General features: G+C 48.6%; 1 protein-coding gene across 6 annotated transcripts in view; it reads left to right on the top strand.

The window, feature by feature from the left end:
• Nucleotides 1-4,999: 4,999 nt before the first annotated feature.
• The window catches only part of Nod2 (nucleotide binding oligomerization domain containing 2), a 38,769-nt gene continuing 24,760 nt past the window's right edge, over nucleotides 5,000-19,008 (top strand). For 4 of the 6 annotated variants that reach the window (XM_052166655.1, XM_052166656.1, XM_052166653.1 and 1 more), the window contains exons 1-4: nucleotides 5,014-5,063; nucleotides 5,779-5,863; nucleotides 10,081-10,547; nucleotides 17,179-17,284. In XM_052166655.1, coding sequence (XP_052022615.1) covers nucleotides 10,089-10,547; nucleotides 17,179-17,284 — 565 coding nt within the window. In that variant the 5' untranslated portion in view covers nucleotides 5,014-5,063; nucleotides 5,779-5,863; nucleotides 10,081-10,088. Of the gene's footprint in view, nucleotides 5,064-5,778; nucleotides 5,864-10,080; nucleotides 10,548-17,178; nucleotides 17,285-19,008 lie in introns of all 6 variants that reach the window. The other 2 variants (XM_052166658.1, XM_052166654.1) reach the window with 1 other exon arrangement.

The raw sequence follows: 19,008 nt of genomic DNA, 5'->3' as shown, positions 1-19,008 counted from the left end.
AACTGAGGCTTCATCTTCCTCAATGGCCTTCCCTGGCCTCACACTGTGCCAATCCTCAGTTGCTCTCCATGACCCTTTATGCCTTCAAAACCAGTACCACCTAGGTGATTTTTGCATATTACCAAGTTCAGCTGCAGGACGAAGTACAACCTTGTCTATCTCTGGAACAGAGCTTCTTTGTGCTCTCAGAAAACACTTTCCAGAAGATTTCACCTCTGTGATGCTGGTCTCTTCTTAATCACCACTAATTCCTTAGCTCCAGCTAACCAGCATCTATTGTCTCAGTAGTCCCTTCTATTCTCGATTCTAAAGCCAGAGCCACATGACCAAAGCTGCCAGAGTTCTGCTGCTTGCTGGGACTGGAAAATGGTTCTATTTTGTTCTATCGTTCTATTGTTGCCTTGGATACCCCAAGATGTTTGAGATGTCAGAGCCATCAACAAAGCAGAAAAGAGTTGGAGATCTGAAGGGCACTTTGACAGCAGACATGGGGATACAGAATTTGAAGTTTGCCCCACTGGCTTTGGTTTAACCTTGGTTCTATTACATTATCACCAGTTTTCTGTTTTTCAACTCCTTCACTACCTAAGCTTGGGCATCCTGGAACTTGCTCTTTAGACTGACCTTGAACTCAGAGATCAGCATGCCTCTGTCTCCTGAATTCTGGGATTAAAAGTACGTACCACCATGCCTGGACTTAAGCTTTTCTCTGCTAGGAACCTGCTCTGTTCCAGGCTGGTCTTGAACTTAGAGATCTGCTTGCTTTTGCTGCTGAGATTAAAGATGTGCACCACCATGCTGGGCCTAAGCTGTTCATGGTCACAGTTCCTCAAGATCCTGAGTCAGTTTTGTTTTGTTTTAAGATAAGTTTCACTGTGTAGCCCTGGCTGTCTCGGGGTTTGCTCTATAGACCAGGCTTGCCTGGAACTCAGAGATTTCCTCCTTCTTCTGCCTCCTGAGTGTTGGTGTGTGCCGCCTGAAAGGTGCACTGAAAGGTGCGTGCTTCCCTGAAAGGATGGAATTAGAGAACTCTGAGTCTTAAGGAGTTTCTCTCCCAGGTGAAACATGTCAACCCAGAGGCAAGCGCTCTGCAGTAGCTCTGGTGAGAAGTGGCTGTATTCTGAAGACACTGGAGGATACATCCCAGTCTTAGTCAGGGTTACTATTGCTGTGATGAAAAGCAATTGTCTATGACCAAAAGCAGCATTATTTGGAAAGGGTTTTGTAGGGTGTAATTTTTACTACCCTGCTTTAAGCTTGGGGCAGACCAAACTACCAGCCCCGCCCAGGTTCCCTCAGATCGGAGGATGAAACACACACACACACACACCCCACACATACACATACACATACACCACACACATACACACCACACACGCACACACACACACACCACACACACACACACCACACACACACACACACACACACGTGACACACACACACCACACACACACACATGCACACACGCACACACACACACACACACACACACACACACACACATACACACACCCCACAAGCTTATTTTTATATGCTGTAGCTCAATGGCCAGGCTCTTTGAAGCTTCCTTGGCTATTGCACCCTTCTTCTCACTCCCAGCTCAGCATCCTAAATCTGCCCTCAGCTTTAGCTGTTCCTTTAGTCCCAGCTCAACACCCTGAATCTGCCCTCCGCTTAGTTGTGTTTCAGATCTGCCTGCTATCCCAGGCTCAGTCAGGGAAGCAGCCAATGGCCACTCCACCCTGAATTTCACACTGCTAGTGGCTCTTCCTCCCTCTGAAGCATGGTGAAACTCTTGTATCTGCTTGCCTGTCAGTGGGAAAACGGAAGTCCCGCCTCTTCCACCCAGCTCATTGGCTGCTAACGTCTTTATTGCTCAATCAAGAACCAATCGGGGAACTGGACCTTCAGTGTTCACACGTAGATTCCTGATCAAACCACTCCCTTACAGGGTTTAGTTCACTCACAGCTCCATATAACTGTTGATCATCAGAAGCAGCAAGGACAGGACTTCAAGCAGGTTAAGAATCTGAAGGCAGGCACTGATGCAGAAGCCACGGAAGGGTGCTGCTTACTGGCTTGCTCACCGTGGCTTGCTCATCTTGTTTTCTTATAAAACCCAGGACCATCAGCCTAGGGATGGCACCACCCCTGGTGGGCTGGGCCCTCCCACGTCGATCACTAATTACGAAAATGTCCTATAACTAGGTCTTATGGCGACATTTTCTCAATTGAGATTCTCTCCTCTCAGATGACTCTGGCTTGTGTCAAACTGACATAAAAGTAGCCAATGCAAGCCCAAAACTTTGCTCCTGGGTTGGGTGTAGAGTGCGAGTGAACATGAGTCAGGTGGCGTTTTCTAGGTACTTCCTGTCGGTCAGCATTAGGGTTTGAACGTAAAGTGCCCCATAGGCTCGTGCTTTGAATACTGGGTCCAGCTGGTGGTAAAGCTGTAGAGTGTGACTTCAGGCTTTTCCTCCTATCCACTAAGTTCCCTGAAATAGTGACTCTGAGGCTAATTATTAATAAATGCTTAGGCCATACGCTTCTGTTTATTCTCTGACTAGCTCATAACTCAATTATCCCTTTTATTCTAGCCTGAGGTCAGCCACGTGCCCGATCTCCTGCCTCATCTCCTCATGTCTGGATCCTCAGTATTCTGGGGCAAATCTCTCATATCTATTTCCCAGAATTCTCTCTTTCTCTCCTGGATGTTCCACCTCCTATTTCCTGCTTCAGCTCATTGGCCATAGGCTTTTTTATTGACAGGTGATAGCTTTTGCACAGTGCACAAGAGAGTCTCTCTACAGAGGAGCCTTTAGAAGGTGGGGTCAGTTGGTAGAAATGGATCGCTATGGGCAGGCCTCTGAAGGTTATGCCTGGCTCTGGTTCCTGTAACTCTCTGCTTCCTGGTCCAGAGTGGATGTGAACAGTTTCTGCTGTACATTTCTTCTTCCATGAACTAGGTTCTACCATGCTTCCCCCCAACCCTGCCCCCATGAAAGACACCCCCCCTACTGAGACTGTGAACCCAAAGAAAGTTAACCTCCCTTGTTTCTTTCAGAAACTGTGGTTGCAGTAACACAAAATGGAACTTACATAGTCCACTTTCTGAGGATGTCTGTGGTTGTTGGAAATGTAGGTCAGTGGTTGGGGTGCAGGCCAAGAATACCTGAGGCATTGGGTTCAATCCCCAGCACCATTTAAACAGGAAAAATTGGGGTGGTTGAGGCACACAGGCCTGTAATCCTAGGTCTTCAAGCTCAACCTCAGCCACCTCCTTGCCCACCTGGGCTACATTGTACCCTGTCTCCAAACAGCATCTGAAAAGTTGGGGCCGATGAGATGGCTCAGTGGGTTGAGGAGCTTGCTGCTAAGCCCGACAACCTCAATAGATCCTCAGGACCCCTCCCCCCATGGTGAAAAGAGAACTGAGACCTCCACGTTGTCCTGTGAGCTCCCCTCATGTGCCAAGGCATAGATGCACCCACATACATAATATTCAGAGACAATAAATAAATGCAAACAATTTAGAACTGAACCTGTTGAGTTTCAAACAGGGGACAAGCAGCTGAGGTGTCTATTTAACATAACAAAGTGGACCTGGTCTCCAGGGTCTCCCAGCATCCTTCAGTTCCTACCATTACAGGGAAGGGCTGGAATACCCGCCCTCTACCCTGAACTGTCCAGCCTGGGGCTGGCCTTCCCCTCCCCCGGAGGCGCTTCCCTATATTTTGTGCGCTCTCTCTCTCTCTCTCTCTCTCTCTCTCTCTCTCTCTCTCTCTTTCTCTCTTCCCCGTCTTCCCTCTCTCCCGTCTCCCCCCTCTCCCTCCTGGTCCGTTCCCTCCCTCTCTCTTTCTCTCCCTCTCCCCCCTCTTCCCCCTCTCTTTCTCTCTCTGCATTTCTCTCTTTCCCTCCCTGCCCGTTCTTGCTCTTTCTACTCTCTCTGCCCCACCCCCATCTCCTCCTTGTCTGTGGAGCAGTTTCCCTGGCCCCATTCCCTGGTATCAGTGAACCTGCTCAAGAGCTGCCCTCAAGCAAACCTTCCCTACTCTTAATTTTAGCTTGTATTGGGTTATTTCATCCACAGAGAAAACCAATAAAAACAAACGAACGAATGAACAAGAAGGAAACCCTAGCCAATGCCTGTGCTAAGAAGTTTGTTATTGCTGCCCCCTTAAGCTCCCACCAGTATGTGCTGAACACCTTGTAGGCGGCACTGCACACCAGGACCATTCCCTAGGAAGAGCTTACCTTTTAAATGCAGTTGCTGTGACCAAAGCACCATAGGCAGCTGGCCTCCACTCCCCCTGTACCACCTGTAGCTCTCCACTGCTCTCCTAACCCTACTCCCCTACCCTAAACTTCTCTTCCCTCCCCCAACTTCTCATTCCCATAGAACCCTGACATTTTGATCGTTTCTCTCCTCTCTCTCTCTCTCTCTCTCTCTCTCTCTCTCTCTCTCTCAATGAGACTTCCTGGGAAGTTATAAAACAAGAGGCTGCAAAGGGAACTAAACAATGCTCATGAATTCCGATTAGGATGGTGGCAGAGCCCAGCCTAGGAGGCAATGTGGGAGGCAAAGTCCTTTTACACTTTGACCTCTCTCCTCAGCTTGCATGGGACTGACAACCAAGGGGAAAAAGAGGAACTTTAAATGCCCTACCACCACCCAGCACAGCCTTCTGGGAATGCCTCCTATAAGACTGTAGTGGGCCAAGGGCTTACAGATCCCTGGGAGGGTGCATCGGTTCCAACTGTCACCGAGGGCTTTCCTAGCTTTTGTTCCCAGGACTCTGTGGTTCCCTTCTGATTGAAACCGGTCCCCAAGGGCCGAACACAAAGCAAAGCAGGCAGGCCCCTTCTTCACGGATACCAGTTTCACCAGTCCCTAGAGGGAAATCAGGAGGGGTGTGGCCGCCCTTCCTTGCCTGCCAGAGTGGGCGGGGTCTCTGGTGGGTGGGCGGGGCGACGAGCGGGGCGGGATCTCTGAGGGAGTCCTTGTGCTTCCCAGGAGTCACCACCCGGCTGGCTGAGGAACCCCCGCGCTGCAGCTGGCGGTGAGTGAGTGCTTGCTTTCTGGTTCTGTGGTCTGCGGGTGACAGGGTGGGTGGATGTGTGGAAAGGAGGGTTTTCTCGGGGGGCGGGGAGGGGGGAGACCGAGGATTCCCGGGCGATCGCGCTCGGTGTTGTGGAGATCACGACCGGCCCAAGTCCCATCCTTAGGACGCTGTTAACTGGCTCTGGAGCTGGCCTGGCTGAGCTTCTGGAAGGGACTCTGTTTCTCCTGAAAGCCTCAATGGAATGGATAGGCTGTAAAAGGAAAGGGATGTCTCAGGGGGGCCATGGCAGGCTTTGGTAAAACTGAGAAGGAAGAGGGTATAGGAACGACCCTGAAGCCCCAGGATCCTTTGAAATCTGAGGAAGCCCCCCCCCCCCCAGATCCTTTGAAAGCTGTTATTTTGGGGTGGCTGGGACAACGGAGGGGAAACTTGCAGGTGAGGTCCTTACCCTGCTTTGGGTCTTAGCAGAAACGATTCCTGATTCAGTTGCTCCCCCGACCCCCCACGGGCCTCAGTTTCTCCTTTAGTCTTCAGAGATACTCTCTAAGCCCAGCTGCTGCTTCATAACCCTTGCCCCAGTCTCCTGCCTGCCCTTACTCATTTGTGGGTGTGGGAGTTGGGATCAAACCCTGTTGCTGCCTGGAGAGGCCCACACCTATGTGCCCAATGCCAGCCGAGCACTCAGCCTTCAGTTTGGTTTTCTTTTCCTTAGCTACTCAAGTTTTTGGTGTTGCCTCGGATGGATGAAATGAAGGATGAACTAGTCTGGATAAGCTAGCTCGCAAGCCTCTGCATAGGTGTGTAGCTGACTGAAACTCTAACTTCTGTGTCTTTTTCAGAGCCTGCAGGGTCCTGGCCTGGGGCAGGGGCATTGGCTTTCTGTGAATATAATCTCACGCAGGGTTGGCATCCTGCAGGGGAAAAGCCCTGTCCCCCATCTCTGCCTTCCTGGTGAAGAAAAACAAAGAGTCAGCTCCATTGGCTCTGGTCTCTTCAGTCTATTGGGAGGCCATTGGAGCTCCTGATTTCTTAGCCACTTGATGACCAGTTGGCCTTCACATGCAGCTGTAAGCTGGCACTGACTCCATCTTGCCCCCTCTCTCCCACCCATGTCACCATTACAGGGTGGCCTAGTGAGCATGCACTTACTGCTAACAAAGTGGCTTCTATAGTTGTTCAACCAAAGTCTGTGTCTTGCAACTCTCTGGTGCCATTGCTCTCCCCTCCCCCACGCTGTGTGGAATAAACGCATCGTCAGCTCAGGCAGACCCCATCTATGCACTGGGAGATGCACAGGGATATGGTGACTACATCATGCTAACGCATGCCTTCTCAGATGACAGGAAGTACTGTGGGGGAGAAAAAGCTGGGACAGAGCTTGGGGACTACAGTTTTGCATAGCATAGGAAGGCACCTCTGAGACAGTCACCGCTGAGCAAAGTCTTAAGGAGGTAGTAGGCAAGTCATGACTATCTGGGGGAAATAGAGAAAGCCCTGTGCTGCTGAGACCTCTTGTATTGGGCTTGAGGTTGCTATACAAGCTTTTGACTTTCGCTTTGACTGTGATGGGAGCCGTGAACAGATAAGGCTCCTGCTCTGACTTAGGGTCTGAGGCTGAGATTTCATGGCAGATGAGGGAACCATGAGCGGGGCTTCAGAGCTTACACTGTGGCTTAGAGAGAACCTGTGGCTTTCAGATTTGGAGTCTGTTGAAGGTTGAGTGGATAGTCTGTGATGCAGGAGAGAGGCAGAGGCAAGTGTGACTCTGAGAGTTTGGGGCTGCCTTCGTCTGGGAGGGAGAGCCAGGGATTGATTTTGTATTTGTTATTTGGAGATGCTGGTAGGCAGGCACCACATGATGTTGAATAGTGTCCCAGTAACATTTCAGTCATCGCTATCACACAGTTGGGAATTGGGCAGAGAAGCATCAGTGATCCAGTTCTTGGTGGTGGGGCAGGGGGATGGCGGAGAGGACTAGGAACCAACCTTGGAGGCAGAATGGATAGAAGGGGTAGCTGGGGAGGAATATCAGAGAAATTCTTCATGACTTCCAGAGGAGTGCTCCAGGGAGGAGGGTGAGCAGGTAAAATGAATGCCCTTGACAGAAAGGAAGGCAGAGAACAGAATGACTGGAAATCAAGGTTTGCATTCTCTCTGGTAGTGGGTGTGGGAGGGGGCGAAGGAGACGGAGTGGATTTGGGAATAGCGGTTCAGGTCCAGACAAGGGATGAATGAAATGAAGGATGAACTAGTCTGTTTGTCCTCTGATGGGAACTGGTTTCCTGGGAGCAACTCAGAGAGATGGAGCCGGAGAGTGGGGTTCATTAGTGTCCCAGGGGAAGCTTAGCCAGCGGGACAGCTCAGGGTCGCAGTCTGGTCTCCCATGGCTGCCTCCCCTGCTTCTTCTCCCAACTGCAGGAGGCTGAACAAAGTCCTCAGCTAGGAAAAGCAGGCTACCTGTGTAGATCCTGGGCAGGAAGGAAGTGCTAAGAAATAGGGGTGCCCTTGGGGAGCAGAGGGACCTTTGTCCATACTCTTGACCCTCTGTTTCAGAAAGGAAGTGACCCCCCCACCCCTTTGTTTGAGTTGCACCTTGTGGAGCCTAAGAGTGACTCTACCAGCCTGGTAGAGAAGACAAGGACGACAAAATAGTGTGTTTAGCCTGGGGAGGGCAAGTCTGACCGGCAGGAAGGTGCAAGACCAAGATTCTGGGACTAACTAATGAAGAACATCCTCAGCCAGTCAGGAGGACCGTATCAAACCCAGGTCTGCTTGTACAGCTGTTTAAAATGAGATAGAGAGTTGGCTTTTTTCAGAGGCAAGGGCTGGCAGAATTGGACTCTGGGGATATGTCTTGCCTTGTGTCTGCAGGAGACTGGCAAGATGGGAATTTCCAGCTGCAGTAGAAGACCAAGCCACATGGTTTTCCTGCCTCACCCTGCCAGTGTCCACGCGGCTGATGTCATTGTCTGGGTGTGGATGGCTTGGGTGTCCGGCAGGCTCTTAATGTATCTGGGGAGGGCTTCTGCACTTTCGCAGTTGTTTCTCTCTGAATGAGTGTGTTTATTGGAGACACCTCACAGCACCAGAGTCTTTGAGTGAGAACCAGTGTAGATGTGCCAGGCTTTGTGCCAGGGCTGCCAAGAACTAGCAAGTTCTGGGTGCTGGCCTGCCACCTCAGGCTTCCTGCTCAGGGTTTTGGGATTTCCCCTAGGGTGGGTTGGCTGGATCAGGTTGGCCTGTGCAACGCCTCTGGGCTTTTGGCTCACGTGTTTTGCAGAAGAAGGAAGCAGTAAGCATCTTACCCAGCATCCTCTAGGCAAAGTGAGCTAGGCCTCCCAATCTCAGTTCTTTTCATCCTCCATAACTTCCTGGCTGCACCTCAGGCCTCAGGCCAGAGTGCCCATCTCACCTCACCTCTGTGCTTTTCTTTGAGTTGGAAGGGCCAGTGGATGCTTTTCTCAGGGCCCCACCTCCGGCTGGCTTGCACAGTTGAGACTCAGTCCACGACTTGGCCCCAGCTCATGCTGCCTCTTGCTCTCATCTTCCTCTTTCCTACCCCTGGCCCCTCTGCTTGGGCTGAGCACAGGGCACAGGCGACCTGCTTGGCTAGCGAGACCTATGAGCTCCTGGTTTACAGTAGCCTCCACAGTAGGGATACCCTCTCTCCTGAGCTGCTCAAGTAGCTTTGCTGCCTCGCTTTCCCCATCTGGCCAGCCCCAGACTTCCAGCCTGCATGTTAGTAATGTGTTGAGTTAGAGATTGAAGATAGCCCCTGAGCATTCCAGCCCCAGGCTTCCCCGGGGCTTCCAGTGAGCCCAGTGCTTTGCAAGCTTAGGAGTGTCAGACTGAGGGGGACCTCGCCTGCAGTGTGGGCCTGTCATTGAGGAAGCTATCAGTATCGGACAGGAAAGACCTGGAGTGCCCTGGGCCATTTCCTGCTGCCCCCACCCAGTAGACATTGTCGTAGAATGTCCCAGATTTTGAAAGGAAGCCTTTCTTCCGCTTCCCCCTTGCCCGTATTCTTTCGCTTTCCTTTTCTCTGGGCACAGCCCCAGCCCCGTGGCAATGACAAACTGGCCCACTGAGATTTTCTGTGCTGCTTAGGGGTCTCTGAGTCTGAGGCCTCTGATGGTCCCTTCCTCACCCAGCCCCAGCACTCTGAAGGGTCTGAAGGCTGAGCTCCTGAGGATTGTGGCAGCCACTGGTGTGCTGCTGAATTCGTAGGAGGGAACAAGAGCCTTTGGTCAGGGATGCAGTATGTGTGTGTGTGTGTGTGTGTGTGTGTGTGTTGCTATCAATGAGTGGCATACCAGTGGGCTCTGAACCAACGTTGTATGCACCATGACATCTCATTTCACAAGGACTGGCATCTTTATAGCAAGCCCCAGCTCTATCCATGGAGCTGTAAGGAGTTATATACAGAGGCAGGACTGCGGGCCTACAGGGATACCAAAGATAAGAGACAAAGGTTTGCATCAGTCAAGGAGTCCCACTGCTTGGGTTCAAACCCCAGCCCTATCTTTTCCAGCTATAAGTTCTACAAAATCCCTTGCCCACATGCCTCAGTTTCCCTTGTTGTAGATGGGACTGGCCGCAGCACCCGCTTTCTAGCAATCGGGAGTGGGAAAGGAAATCTTTTACTAAGGTACACAAGGTGAACTTAATGGGTCCAGTGGTTCCAAAGGTGTATGACTGAGTGTGGTCTCTGGTAGAGCCCGTCACCCTGCCTAGGGGAAACTGATCCTCAGAAGTCTGTCTCTTCTGTCAGCTCTGCATTGTGACGCTTCCTAAGAAGCAAGGGAAGGGGAGCCCAGGGAATCGAGGTTTTAAATGTCTGACTGCTTTAAACTCATGGACACTGTAGCTAGTTTCTTGATATCCCGGGACCTCACTTTGGGGACAGCACCTGCATATGGTTCACTTGGACTTGGCATGGGTTGCTCCCTGTAGCTCCAGCCTGGCTTCTAGAGAAGTCGGTTCCTGACCTCTGACCTCCCCTGCTCTCTTACAGGTTGTGACATGTGCTCACAGGAAGACTTCCAGGCACAGAGGAGCCAGCTGGTGGCACTGTTGGTCTCGGGGTCCTTGGAGGGCTTTGAGAGCATCTTAGACTGGCTGCTGTCATGGGATGTGCTCTCCAGGGAGGACTATGAGGGTCTCAGCCTCCCTGGCCAACCTCTCTCCCATTCTGCCAGGCGTCTGCTGGACACAGTCTGGAACAAGGGTGTTTGGGGCTGTCAGAAGCTCCTTGAAGCTGTGCAGAAGGCCCAGGACAATACTCACACCTTTGAACTGCATGGGTGCTGGGAGACTCACTCCCTTCATCCAGCCAGAGACCTTCAGAGTCACCGGCCAGCCATTGTGCGGAGACTCTACAACCATGTAGAAGCCGTGCTGGAGCTGGCAAGGGAAGAGGGGTTTCTGAGCCAGTACGAGTGTGAGGAGATCAGGCTGCCAATCTTCACATCGTCTCAGAGGGTAAGCTGTGGCCTGTGTCAGCACAATCCACAGGAGCAGGATGCTTAGCCAGGAAGACGGTGACTCTTGTTGAGTCAGCCCCATGGGATAATGCGGTTGGTGGGATTTCCCAAGCACAGTTGGCCAGGCAGGTCAGTTGCTTTTAGATCTGGCGGCCCAGGACGTGGCCTCAGTAGCCAGAATGGTGCAGTTCAAGGCCAGTTCTGTGTGACTGGATGTTTCTGAGCATCCCAAGAGCATATCCCAAGCTCTTCATCTGTTCCTCCCCTTTCTTCTTTTCTTTTTCTTGGTTGCAGTGCTGAGGCTTCTTGCTCTACTCCAGCCTTAACCTCTACCCTACATTTCTCCCAACCCACTTTCCTCCTCTGCAGGATACTGTTAATCTCTGATGCTCAGGGTTTGGGGGAGAGCTCCCTGATCACCCATAGGCCAATTAGAGATGTGTCTGGAAGGCCCTGTTATCATCACCCCTGGCTGCTGTCACGTCTGCTTGAGTGACTCTCTGTACAGTAAAAATGAAGACTTTTACTGGTGTCTGCTTCAAATCAACAGCTCAATGGAGAATAATTCTGTTTTACGTTAAGTCTGAATTTAATCATGCAGCCCACTGTGTGTCAATATAGTTTAAACGCCCACCTAGGATTTCAGCTATGAAATTGCATTAGAACTGGCCCCTGAAATACAGTGATTCAACAGAGACCACAAGGACAGAAATGTATTGCTGAGTATCTCTGCATCTTCTATTTTCCTGTAAATAGTGGTCCTCAGACTGCCTGTGAAGCATGGAAAATAGTAACATTTTACTTCAGTTTTGGGAAGTCAGCAGGCTTTGGTCTTGACTCATTCATTTATCCAGACCCTACGAGGCTAACCATATGCCTAACTCTGTGCTAAAGTTTGCTGTGTTGAGAGCTTTGCATGTGATAGGTGTTTGGTGAGCGCTTGTTGATGAAGTGGGTTGTCAGGACCACATGCCAGGGTGAGGATGGGTCTTCAGGGGAGCTTGGGTCAACTCCCCTGGGCAGAGGAAATGAGCATCTCTGGCTTCAGGGTGCCTTCATGCTGCTTGAGGCAGCTAAGTCTTCACAGAACATTCATGACTTAGTCTTCTCATTCCTGCACACAGGGCCTGAAAATATGCCCTGTGTGCCTTCTGTTGGCATTCAAAAGCACATATTAATAAATCCTCAGTGCCTTCTGTGACCGGTTGTAGGGATAGAACCAGCCCACCCACCCAAGTGAGATTATAATTCATTACCTTTGACCTAGTGTTCAGCAGTGTATTCAGAGAGAGATTCTCTAAAGGAAGCTTAGGCCTAATAATAAATGGGAACATTAATACCAAAAGTATGTAGACTGTCCAAGAAAAGACACTGGGATAACTTATAGGCCAAAGAAGCAGCCAGTGGATGCCTGTAGATACTCAGAAAGAAAAATAAAGAACATGATCTAATCCAGGTCCATTGGCTGCAGCAGGACCGAGGGGGCTATAACCTACTGGAAAGAAGAAAGGCTGGATGGGCAAAGACTCCATCCCAAGAAAGAATGAAGTGGGGCCAGATGCCTTTCATTCAGCACTCGGTGAGCTTCAGGTCAGCTAAGACTGCATAGTTAGAGCCTCTGTCAAAAGAAAAGACAGAAGGAAGGACAGACTGACAGACAGAAGGACTAAGTAGGCAGCAAAAGCCAACACTGAAGATAAAGGAGTGAGCTGAGGGGTAGTATAGTGATCCTGATCTGAGGATTTAGAGGTGACAGGGGGGCACCACGGCTTGAAGCTAAATGATTAGAATCTCCTTTGTCTTAGTTCCCTTCAGCTCTGGCATCCTGGGATCTCTGGCTTTTTTTCCCCTCAGTAGCTCAATTTCTGACTCAGTGTAGGTGGCATTTATGGTATATCCAGATAACATGTCCCTAGCATTGACCTTCTAATTTTTTTTGTTTTTTTTTTTTTTGTTTGTTTTGTTTTGTTTTTTGGATTTTTTTTTTTTCCGAAACAGGGTTTCTCTGTATAGCCCTGGCTGTCCTGGAACTCACTTTGTAGACCAGGCTGGCCTCAAACTCAGAAATATGCCTGCCTCTGCCTCCCAGAGTGCTGGGATTACAGGCGTGCGCCACCACTGCCTGGCTGACCTTTTAATTTCTATGTAGAGGTGGCTCTCACTGGTTGAAGGTTGGGAACTTAAAACATGGAAGGAAGCAGAGTTCAAGTTAAAGAACCCCTTTCCCCCTTATTCTGAGCACATACAGGGAGGGTGTGCACTTGGCACTGGATTAGCTTTCTCTCTAGTGTCACAGTTAAGCCCCGCTCTATTCTTCCAGTGGTGAAGGGTGTGTTTGTTGAAAATGAAGAACATATTGCCTGTTTGAGAAGGGCTGGCTAGGAACCGAATCTGGGTCTGTTTCTTTCCAAGGAATGTACACTTCCCTTTGTGTCATAAGATGTGAGAACTTTGTGTAGTTTTGCTCAGTTGGGGATAACAGTTGTTGGGAAACCTCAGGCTGGTAACACCAACTGTGATGCCAGCTGTCCGTGTGACTCATGCAGATGCTAAAGCCAGTGGGGCTGAGGTATCAGCGTGAGCTCTGACTTGCTTGCTTCTGTCATAGAACCAACTAAGACAGTTTTATATTGGGAAAAGTACCACACCTACAAAATATGTCTAGGGTAAAAACTTCTCCACATCCAGATGAAGAAACTGCTTTATTGATACCCTATCCTTTACCTGTAACCAGTAGAGGCAGCAATGATCTAACTTGTCTATTAATCATTCCATTGCTTTTCTTTATGGTTTCTTGGTCTTTTGCAAGAAATTTCCAAAAAGTATATTTAATAAAAAATAGAAAGAAAGAAAGAAAGAAAGAAAGAGAGAAAGAAAGAAAGAAAAGGAAAAAAGAAAGGAAGGAAGGAAAGAAGGAAGAAAAAGAAGGAAAGAAGAAGTAGCAAGCTAAACATAGAAACATTACCTTTTCTTCTTAGATGGAAACTCCCAGGACTAGGGATGTGGTCTGGCTTCTCCTTTCTTGAGGAGTCTGTTAGAGGCCTTCTAGTAGGCCAATGACAGTGTCATTGACGAGTCTGGGGGAAATCCTGGGCTTGTTCAAGCTGGAGCATCAGGCAGAGCTGGTGTGAGCAAATGGGAGGAATGCCACTGGGAATATGGTTTGAGGAAGTGGGGTGTGCAGCCCAGTCTTCTTTAAGCTCATTAAAGCTGATTCTGACTCCCAGGACTAGGTCAAGGGTAAGCAGGTCTATGGATGACACCATTGTCTACCCTGACATAGGCTGGTTTACTCCATTTTGGTAGATCATATATCCTCTCTTCTATTTTTTAGATAGACAATTTAGGAATTGAATTTTCCAAGTGTCTAAAGCTGCCCTCATAGTTGATTGACAGTTTGACTGGGTATAAAATTCTAGTGGCACATCTTTAATTCCAGTTTCCTGGAAGGCTAAGCAGGCATATAGAAAATGTAAGGTTTATATATACTACATAGTGAGTGGGTTTAAGGATGGTCTAGTCAGTTTAGTGAGACCATGTCTCAAAGTAAAATGAGCTCTGAAGTAATACCCGAGTGGTAGAAAGCTAGCATGTATGTCACCCTAAGTTTTATCCCAACACTGCAAACGATCAAATACATATACATTCTGGCCATAATTTTCCTTCAGAATTTTCATAGTATTACTCCATTATCTTCCCTGTTTAGGGCTTCTGCTGAAACTTCAAGGACCATTTTCTATCTCTTTTTTACACCCGTCAAAGTTTCTTTTAGTCCATAATATGCTGAAATTTGTAATAATCTACTTCGGGTATTCAAGAGGCCATTTGAATCCTGAAACTTGCATCTCTGTGCTTGAGAAATTCTACTGATGAGTGGACTGATGATTTTCTTTGTTGTTCCTTTTCTTCTCTCTTTATGGAATTGCAGCTGCTTGGATGCTGGAATTTCTGCATTAATCCTCCAGTTCTCTTCTGTTTTTCATTGCTGTGTATCCTGCTACTGTTGTTTTTGAGACAGGATCTTGCTCTGTAGCCCAGACTGGCCTGGAACTCTTATGTAGCACAGGTTAGCCTCAAATTTTGGGCAATCCTCCTTCTTCAGCCTCCCAAGTACTGAGATTACAGGCATAGTCCACCACAGCTATCTTTTGATGTTTTCTGTATGATATTTTCAACCCTGAACTCTTGAAGTTTCCATCTTTGCTTTAACATCTGCAGCATGTAAAAGCTATTTTTACTGTTTCTTTATTACAGCAACTTGCTCTTGTTTTAGGGATGTCGTCTTTTATGTAGACAAGATGATATTAATAGTTACTTTTTTGTTTGTTTGTATGATTGGTTGCATTGTTTGATTCACACTATATACATTTTTGTGCTAGTGATGGAACCCAGAGCTTTCACATGCTAAACAATCGCTCTACCATTGTGTGACATCACTCCCTGTATAACCTCTGAACTTTCAAGTTCACTTTCCTTCCATATTAATTTGGATCTCCCACCTACCCATCCACCCATCCACCCATCCACCCATCCATTCATCTACCCATCTCTTCCACATCCATCCATCCATCCATCCATTCATCCATCCATCCATCCATCCATCCATTCATCCATCCATCCATCCATCCATCCCTCCATCCATCCATCCATCCATCCCTCCATCCATTTATCCATCCATCCATCTATTCATCCATCCACCTATCTGTCCATCTGTTCCTCTGTTCATCTATCAGTCCTTTCATATTGCCTTTGTCATTGGGACTAAATCAGTGACTAAAATAGAAAACCTTGTTGTAATGTTCATACTTCAGCTGGGGTTAGGCCATAGCAGAAGGAAGCAGATTGAAGAGTTTGGAAGGTGCCCCCTGCAGTGGAAGATTAATAAATGAGTAGATTTGTCTGTTGAGAGTTCCAGGGTGTGAAGTAGTGACTTCATCATCCCATAAGGTTGTTAGAGCATTCTCAGTGAGAAGATAGAAGCTGGGTGAAGACTTAAAGTCGGTGAGAGAGTTAGCCAGGCAGCGGTGGGGATTAGCACTCTAGCCAGAGATGCAGTCAGAGCAAAGTCCTGAAATGGGAACATACTGGGCATGCTCATTAAATGGGAGAGAAGCCAATGCTAAGTGGAACATTCAAGGGGAGGAGGAGGAGGAGGCAGTCAAGCAGTCAAGAAGAGATGCAGTCTGGGTTCCATGGTCACAGGCAAGGATGCTTGTCTATTTTGGCTCTGGAGAGTTTACCAGTGGACTCAGGCTTCTCCATGACTGGGATGTTTATGTTAGGGCTGTGTGTTTATGCTAGGAGACTAAACTGTAAAGTACCCACCTCTGACGAGGAAGCAGGCACTCTCCTCTGACTGTGGTGTGGGGGATAAGACTGTAAGCAGGGCCAGTGCAGAGATTGGCAGCTGTGCAGTTTTCAGATGCCTTGTGCCTTGAAGCAGGATGGCAGTAGGCCTCGTGTGTACAGTGCTCTGTAGCTTGTAGACACAGCTAAATGTACCAGCTGTGGAAGACATACCCGAAAAGAGGGGGAAAAGCAACATGTTTCACTACTTCTTATGTTGACAGCATGTTGAAATGGCAGGATTTTGGATGTTGTGGTTAAGAATGATCTATGACTAAGTATACCTAACACTTGTCACCGAGGCTTTTGGCTGTTTGGCTTCTATGCACATATACCTTGCATGTGTGCTCTGGACTCTGTTTCTGTTGGACAGCTCGATTCTGGTACTTTGAAGGTGGAGAGCACAGAATGTGCTGATGATGTGCAGAGAAGGGACTATGCAGTACCTCAGACGCTGGGCTTAACAGCTAGAAGGAGGGAGGAGACCCGAGCAGAGATGAGGAAAGGCGTGTGTGCCTGGCATGTGTGACTGGCATGTGTGTGTGTGTGTGTACTTATGACATGTTTAAAAGGAAGAAAATGGGCAATTAGGGGGTGCGGGTCCCAGACTCAGGGCACAGTTTAGACTGGAGAAGAAAGTGGGTTCTGTGTAGAGAGTTTAAGCATCTAGGCCATGGGACTTGGCACAGCACCTGCCTTCCAGGGGTCTATAGCTTCCAGAATCATTGCTTGCTTTTGTATGCTGGTAGGTTTATGTATTTATTTGGTCTTTTTTTAGCTTTTAATTTTTAGCTATTCATTCTCTCAGTGGGTTTTGGGAGGGAGCCAGGTTGGCTGTGTGTTTGTTTCACAAACCACGACTACATCATCTTTGTTTGCTAAATGCAGACGGTAGCGCAGTTGTTTTTCTGGGCTCTCATTATGTTAGAAGAGGACTGTGTATCAATTGTACTGTTGGTGGTTTCTCCTTTATCCTGAATGCTTGATGCTAGAAGCGTTTCAGCTATTTTTTGCCTTTTAGAATATTTACATAAACAATGAATACCTTGGCAACCCAACCTACGTCTAATGACAGAAGTCATTTATATTTCATACACACATGGCCCGAAGGTAATTTTATGCCATGTTTCAATTTTCCAGTTGTGACATTGTGTCAGCACTCAAAAGGTTTTGGATTTAAGAGCATTTGGATTTGGGCTCTGCAGTTTAGAAACCTTCCCACTCTGGCCCTCCTCCATCGGTCTTCTTGTAAACAGTAATGGCTTTTTCTTTGTCGTCTGTAGGCAAGGAGGCTGCTTGATCTCGCTGTCGTGAAGGCAAACGGACTGGCTGCCTTCCTTCTACAGCACATCGGGTCACCGCCAGCTTCACTGTCTCTGCCTTACGAGGGTACGTATCTGTCCCTGTTGGTTAACCCCTGGCTAAAGAGCAAAGTGCAAGGATGCCTAACGTCCCCCAGACTCAGTTCCTGTATCTGAAGCCTAGCAGTGATCCGACAGCTGTGAGGCTCAAAAGGAAAACAGTATGGCGGCTTTCCCCCTTCACTGCTCCCCAAACCACACGATGCTCCCTGGAGCCAGTGCATGTGGAGAGAGCCAGCTCTGGGTACATCGTGCTGTCCAAACTGCATTCTACGCCAGGCACAGATAGGGCTGGGATCTCTCCATCTAAAAAACCTAGTTTCTCAGGATCTGGAACTCATAACCAGGCAGGTTTAGAGAGTGCAGTCTCAACCATGTTGTGCTTGGCTGAGCAGCGAGAGAGGCCCAGGTGGCTCGGCTGAAATGGACCAGGCAGCCTGCCATGCACTTAATGGGATGTCTCCGCCATTTACCAATAGTCCTGAGAAGTGGGCGTTTGCTACGTTCCATTTCACAGATGGGAAAATTGAGGCTTGAGTAGCAAGGTGGATCTGACTGTAGTGTCCTTCTCTACTTGGGAGAAGAAACCACCCATTGCAGAAGGATATAAGTCTGGTATTCTCCCAAGTCGTCTTCTCACATACCTGGGAAGGGACCTAATGTGGACTCCTGGTTGGTGAGCTATAGCGAACAGAGGGGTCATCATTCTGGCCCTGCCCTCTATGTGGAAGCAAGCCTGTGGGCAGGACGGCTGGAGGCCTGGGCTTCGTACTCAGGTGTTTACTGTTGAGAGATGGAATTCACTGTGTAGTAGTCACTATGGCCCTTGGGGAGTATTTGCTGACAGTGTCCTCAAGTTTAGCTGGCCACAGTTCCCTGACACAGATGACCTGCTTCTAAAGATGACAAGCAGGTGGACATGGTTGTACACACCTATAGGTAGAGGCAGAAAGATCAGTAGTTCAAGGCCATCTTCCCTTACAATATGAAGTTGGAAGTCATGAGACCCTCTCTCAAAAAAAAGTGTAAGTTGGTTTTTTTTTTAATGAAAATAAGAGACATTTCTTTAGTTCTCTCTACCAATTTTCATTTTGCCAACTTATTTTCTTATTTGTGTGTGACTGTATGCAAGCATGTGTGTGTGTGTGTGTGTGTGTGTGTGTGTGTGTGTGCCTGAACACATGTGTGTATGTGTGTGTGTGTGTACATGCTTGTGAATGTGCCATGGCTTGTACATAGAGATCAGAAGACAGCATGCTGGAGTTGGCTATCTCCTCCATCATAGTTTTAGAGACTGAACCTGGGTCACCAGGCTTGGTAACAAGTGTCCTTACCCATTAGGCCATCGTGCCAGGACTAGGTTTGTTTTGAAACTCTCAGTGATATTGGTAATGTCTAGAAGCTGGCATGCTAAGTCATGGAGTTGGAAAGGGTACTGTGTGTCTTCTGATATAGGGTCAGTGCTCCAGATATAGCCAAAGAGTAGAGAGCCACAAGGATCCTTGCCTTAGGGAACAAGAGGCCCCGAATGCCGGCTGTGGTAGCACAGCCTATAATCCCAGCACACAGTGGGACTCAGGCAGGAAGACTGCAAGTCTGGGCTCCAGAGTGAGACCCTATATCAAAAGAGTAGACGAGAAGCAATGACAGCAGCCAGGAAACCTGCTTCCTTTGTCTCTGCTGCTACTTCAGTGGTCCGAGAGCTCCGTGACAAGAACTTCCTTGCCTCTAAGTTGAGACCAAATGGGCTGG

Source organism: Apodemus sylvaticus, chromosome 21 (genome assembly GCF_947179515.1).
Source record: "Apodemus sylvaticus chromosome 21, mApoSyl1.1, whole genome shotgun sequence".
NCBI lineage: Eukaryota > Metazoa > Chordata > Mammalia > Rodentia > Muridae > Apodemus > Apodemus sylvaticus.
Note: the sequence above shows the minus strand (reverse complement) of the source record. Positions and strands in the feature narration are given on the sequence as shown.